Here is a 6,000-nt window from a genome sequence, read left to right as displayed (position 1 = left end):
AGTAGATGTGATGATCTAATGTAAAAAAGCATATGAGTGTATGGAAATTGTACTAAAATCTGCTTTTATACTGGAAGTCTGTTTGTTGGTTTATTGAAAGTTCATTTAACATAAACTTGGTGGCAACGATGCTGAAAAGTGGACAGACTTTAAAATGAATTGGGACACTAACGAAGGAAAGTTGAAACGTACATCAGGAAACGAAAATAAAGTGTCACTTATAACTCTCGAATGTTGTGAATAAAGCATATTTGTAAATGTAACTTCTTATTTTTGCAATGTTAGGAAAAAGAGAAGATTACATTGTTTAGAAGAAGCGCTTTTTCAAAGTGTCGTGTGCTCTCTTGTCGCCAAGTGGCTCATTCTCGGCTTTTTCCGTCTCTGTCCGCCTTCTCATTAACATTCCTCACTTGTGGGTGTGATGCTGAGAAGATCTCCTGCTCGCCGAGCGGAGACGCGCAGTGTGCCTGTGCGTTAGAGGAGGTATCAGCTGGCGGCAGGAGGGGAGCGACAAGGAGGAGCGGAAGAAGAAACGGCAAACCTACGTTGCAGGCGACCATTCCTTCACTGCCGGTGTCCTTTCACTGCTAGCCACCTGCAGAAAACGGTCCTTTCCTATTTTTTTTTCTCTCCCCAAGACTGAAGGTGTCCAATATGTCTGGGATCTAATATCTCTGGAGAAACAGAGGAATATCAGAATACCTTAGTGGATGTGGACAACTAAACTGTCGACATGGAAATGATAGTGAATTTATTCGTTTCACTTCTCCTGGTTTTATGGGGATGCGCGCTTGGAGGCTCGCCCAGTGTTCAGATTGGTAAGCACCCATTAGTTCAACCGAAAAAGCCAGTTAGCTACAAACATTTTGGGGGGCAAAAACCTGTGAAATTGGTTCTAAATATGTTGTATTAATCAAATATTTACCAGTGTAAAAAAATTATTTGTATTTATTTCAGGGGGACTTTTTCCAAGGGGCGCGGATCAAGAATACAGCGCGTTTCGGATAGGAATGGTTCAGTTTGGCACCTCGGAATTCAGACTGACGCCTCATATTGACAATTTGGAAGTGGCAAACAGTTTCGCTGTTACCAATTGTTGTAAGTTAAACATATTTTAAGTGTACTTTTATTGAAAGAAGACTTCAATGTCATCTGTGATATAATCTCCACCGCTGTGCTGTTTACCATACGAGTTTGGATACACGTTATCAGCTCTTAGGATGTAATGATCTGAGCTGTCTAATCTATATTCTGTCAGCAAACACATCCAGACTGTGAGCTGGGTAGTTGAGGATGAACGAGGCTCGTGTAGGCAGGGGAAAGTTGGTTTCCACAGAAACAGTCGGTCACATCCATCCCATTTTCATTTCTTCAGATTTAGAGATCAAACAGACTGTACTGCAAGAATATCGATCCTAATATTTATTATGATATTTATTATGATCCTGCTTTCATGCAAACCAACTTGTTTTTTCGAAAGTAACTGAAGATGAGGGGGTGGTAGAACTAGACTTAATTTCAGTATTCTCTGATCTGTTTCTTGTAACAAATGACATTTTAAGCAGCCACCTTCATTACTTTATAGTTAATGTTCACTGAAAGGATCAACTATACTGAAGATAGACAGGTTAACTTGATCGGTATGCATTCGCTGTTTTGATCTTTCATCTTTCAAGACGAAATCTGAGATGTAGGACTTGCTGAGACTGACGTTTTTTCATTGGTTACCGCTGTCACGTCTTTTCTGAGCCCAGAAAGAGCGGTGCTCAACCATTGTTTGTTCATATAGCCTTTGACTGCGCTTCAGGCATTGCCTAGCGACTAGGCGAAGCTTTAACATTCCTATTGAGAACTAATGATACCACGAGGCAGCGAAAACGTCAAAGGTTCTTGTGAAAAACAGGACAATAGCTCTCGATGAAATTTGAATCACGACATTCGAATTGTCTGCCACATTTATCTCTAATACTTCTTCTTTTTCGACGAAACGTCAGTAAACCGAGTTTTGTGATTAACATGCTGCTTTAAAAAAATCCATAGCCCTTTAAAGCTTTATTTCCTTGATAGGTTCGGAGGTCGCTATTTTAACAGCCACAGTTCATACATTTCATTAAGCGGTTGCCAAGCGACTGCTCCTCTCAACAGTCCCTTAAACATAAATCAAACGCTTCTGATTGGTGCGCGCATCGGTCCAATCGATTTCATTACCATATAAAAGCTTCCTGCTTAGAGATCCTCACTGCGCGTGACAGATCACAGTGAGAGTCATGTTGATGATTGAATTGTTTACAGCAGTCTATATAAACCACTGTTGTTTAGCTGACTTGGTTTAAATGCATCTCACACGTACAATTTTTTGTGCAAAGTATATCCTGTGTGCATTCTTTGTACCCACCCCCACCACACAGACATAAACACACACACTTTACATACTTTACTCTTGAAGTTTGTCTATGGTGTGCCACATATATATTAATCTGAGCGATTAGATGGGACCAATCGTGTTTTGGAAAACTATATGCAAACTATATATCTACTTATAATAAAAACATGGAGTGACCCGCACCTGTTTACTTCTTTAACTTAGGCTAATGTGTGGGCAAATGAACTGATTCTCATTATTTTAAATGAAGTAAACAGAACTTATCGCTGACTAGAAGGAAAACAGTGGGCTGCAAGATTTGCACTGAGTTAATCTTTTAGTTAAGCACAGTATTTATTTATCCTTGTAGTTAATTTAATGGACTTCCTGCATGATGTTTCGTCATCTCGTGCAGTTTCAGATGGCAATAGAGACTATGACCTTGGTTCACATCCACAGTGACTTCAGTTCATTTACTGCTGGTCCAGGATTGAACTGAAAAAGTACTGAAAGATGCATAAAGTTAGCAGTGACCCTGAAGGGTGAACAAATGGTTACACAAAATAGCAAATAAATGGATAGATGTAGACTGTGTTATGCTGGCAAAGGAAGTCACACTGTATACTAAAATGGGGACACATTTATTCAGAGGTTTTGTGTCTCATACATAGTTGTATGCATCTGGTGATACCAGATTGCGTGTGTATAAACTCCATCAACTGACTTTTTGAGTGGGAGTGAGAATGAGAAAAGGTAGGACTGGCTGGGGTAAGGCATGGAGGGCGAGGGGGGGGGGGTCGCATTTAATCCAGTAGATGGCAGTCTGCCCCACAGTCCGCCTCCATCTGTAATTACAGCACATTAATGCCACCACCTTGTCTTTTGTTAACTATACTTTATGAAACACATGCAGGGGAGAATAATGGGAGACACAATAAAGCCAATTCTCAATCCTGAAATCTAAAACATTGTAACAAAAGGTTTTTATAAGCTGTATGTTTAGTTCTGTGAATGCAATAATCAGACTCTTCTAATCTCAAACCAGAAAAGTACATTAGTCTTTAATAACGAGGGGAAAATGAAAGACAATATCCAGCTATATATAAATCGATCTTAGTGGAGTACAGTATGTACCCTGAGAGACAGATTAGCTTTAAAATGTGTTCCCTCGATGTGAAAGTAGATAATGTCATCAGCTACAAAAAGAGCGCTAAAATTTACTTGGCACACAATGTGTTTTGCATTTTTCATATGAGATATATTCTAATGTTCACATATCATATTTGAGGTAACTGGCTACTGTATTGGTGGATAAAGTATCTTCTTTTATTTCCTTGCAAAATGTGGGACTCAATACTGTATATGGACTGATATCTCTCACACTGTGGCTGTACTTCTGGGCACCAGCATACTTCATCAATGTAGTGTGTCAGAGACAGTGGGAGGGAGGATGATACATTCCTCCATCAATAACAGTTCATCTGGTCAGGCTGGCATCTGCTGCCAAGACTAGGGGAGTTGTTGTTACCATGTTATGTGTTTGTGTGTGTGTAGTCAGGTTGGTGTGCTGTCTACCCAAAGCAATAAAATTAAAAAAAATGTTCGAACACTGTAGATTATAACCAGCTGTCTGTCCCCACATGACATATACACCCTGAAACTCTTCATCACTGGTAAAGAAATAACGAGGAAAGAAAAGGAAAAATGGTTGACTCATACTAGGACAAGTCAAAACAAAGATTCCAATTTCTGCCCATTTTTATCCATTCAGTAAAAAAAAAGTTTCTCTAGTTTATTTATAATTATAGATCCATGATGTGATAAGTAATTGGGAACGTTACCATAAACGAGACCTGTGTAAATATGTATCTTTTGTTATTGTATTTTTTTACGTAATTGCATCTTTTATTGTGTCATAACTCTTGTGTCTACCTTTGATTACAGACATGGAACAAGTCAAAGCAACATTGACATTATGTATTTCCTTTATACCTTCATGAGATAACATTAGCATTCTGTTCCAGTCCCAAGAAAATATATATCCAATTTTTTAGCTTCCCTTTTGCCTTTGAAAAACCCCACTGTTGTTATTATTTAACTTACATGAAGCAAGTAATTTAAAGGGAGATTCATTAATGGCTGAACAGCTCACAGACATACATACTTTTAAGTGAGTTTTGAGTGGGTTAAAAGTGGCTGCATATTAGGGAGTCACAAACAAAACTCCATCTCAAGCAGCTACAGTTTGCAGCTTTGTCAATGATAGTGCAAAATATCACACCCTCTATGACAACTTTTTAGTTACTTGTACGTGAGAACTCACACCACATAATCTTTCTGTTTTTTTCTCTCCTGCCTTCACAAGCAGTGCACTGGAGTACTGAAAGCCAGTTTGGACATAGCAAACAATTTATTCCAAATAACATAACCAATTAATACTAACAGGGCAAAGTTGTACAGGGAGCAATTATAGTCCATTCACATATGCACTCTCAGTGAACTCTCTAACCCATTACATTATCCTTTGTCACACCTGTTTAAATAATCAATGCTACTTTTTGCTTCTCTCTTATTTCCCATGGGGCTGCTACAGTAGTGGCTCCACATATTTGATTTGGGGCAGATTTCATGCCAGATGCCCTTTCTGACTCAATCTTTCAATTTATCTGGGCTCGGGACTAGCAGTATAGTGACCCCTGAGGGTGGGTTTGTGCCTACTCCTGGTCACCTGGTCTTGATCTGGAGATTAACTAAGAAACTAAGGTTTATTAAGGAATTCCACAGGTTCTGTGCTGGGACTAATAATACGTAGAGTATACATATTTCTGTTAGGGATTATTATTAGAAGAAATACCATACATGTTCATTGGTATGCTGATGACACTCACCTTTATGAAGCTGATGACATACACCAGTTAGTTAAAGACAAAGACTTGGATGGCTTCTAATTTCCTGCTTTTAAATTCAGATAAAACTGAAGTCATTGTACTTAGCCCAAAAAATATTAGAAAAATATATTAGTAATGTGGCGACTAACTAGATACTTACTTTGGATGACATTACCATAGCCCTGAGTAACACTGTGAGGAATCATTTTTGATTCATTTTGACAAAATATGTCCTTCAATGCACATATTAAAAAATATGTTATACTGCCTTGCATTTGTGCAATATCTTTAAAGCTTGAGTATTGTAATTCATTATTATCAGGTTGTTCTAAAAGCTTTCTAAAAAGCCTTCAGCTCAGTGAGAGTACTAAGGGACTAAAAAGAGAGAGCACATTTCTCTCCTGTTAGACTCTATTCATTGGTTCTCTGTTAAATACAGAATTGATTTGCTTTATTTTTTCACTCATTATGGGTTTACACACCAGTTTGCACTCTGACCGTCTCATACATCTTTTGTCCTTTCTCCATCTCACCACACCCAACTGGTCACGGCAGATGGCTGCCCCCTTTCCTTTATGAGGGTTTATGAGGGTTCATGTTGAGGTTGTATTATTTCTGACATAATTTTAGAGCAGTTCATTAGACCCTAAACAGACAAAGAAGTCCTAGCTGTAAATTCATGTGCTGAAGCTGGAAAATATCAGTGTGAAACGAAACATTTGGCACACTGGAAGACGTTGCAGCTCATTT

At 38.6% G+C, this 6,000-nt stretch overlaps 1 protein-coding gene across 6 annotated transcripts in view; it reads left to right on the top strand.

The window, feature by feature from the left end:
* The first annotated feature begins 413 nt into the window (after positions 1-413).
* gria2b (glutamate receptor, ionotropic, AMPA 2b) overlaps positions 414-6,000 on the top strand; it is a 51,660-nt gene continuing 46,073 nt past the window's right edge. For 4 of the 6 annotated variants that reach the window (XM_005919404.3, XM_005919406.3, XM_005919403.3 and 1 more), the window contains exons 1-2: positions 414-818; positions 958-1,098. In XM_005919404.3, coding sequence (XP_005919466.1) covers positions 734-818; positions 958-1,098 — 226 coding nt within the window. In that variant the 5' untranslated portion in view covers positions 414-733. The remainder of the gene's footprint in view (positions 819-957; positions 1,099-6,000) is intronic. The other 2 variants (XM_005919402.3, XM_005919401.3) reach the window with 1 other exon arrangement.

Source organism: Haplochromis burtoni, unplaced genomic scaffold (assembly GCF_018398535.1).
Source record: "Haplochromis burtoni strain Fernald_Lab_line unplaced genomic scaffold, NCSU_Asbu1 Contig_33, whole genome shotgun sequence".
NCBI lineage: Eukaryota > Metazoa > Chordata > Actinopteri > Cichliformes > Cichlidae > Haplochromis > Haplochromis burtoni.
The sequence above is the reverse complement of the archived record's forward strand: the minus strand, read 5'-3'. Positions and strand labels throughout refer to the sequence as shown.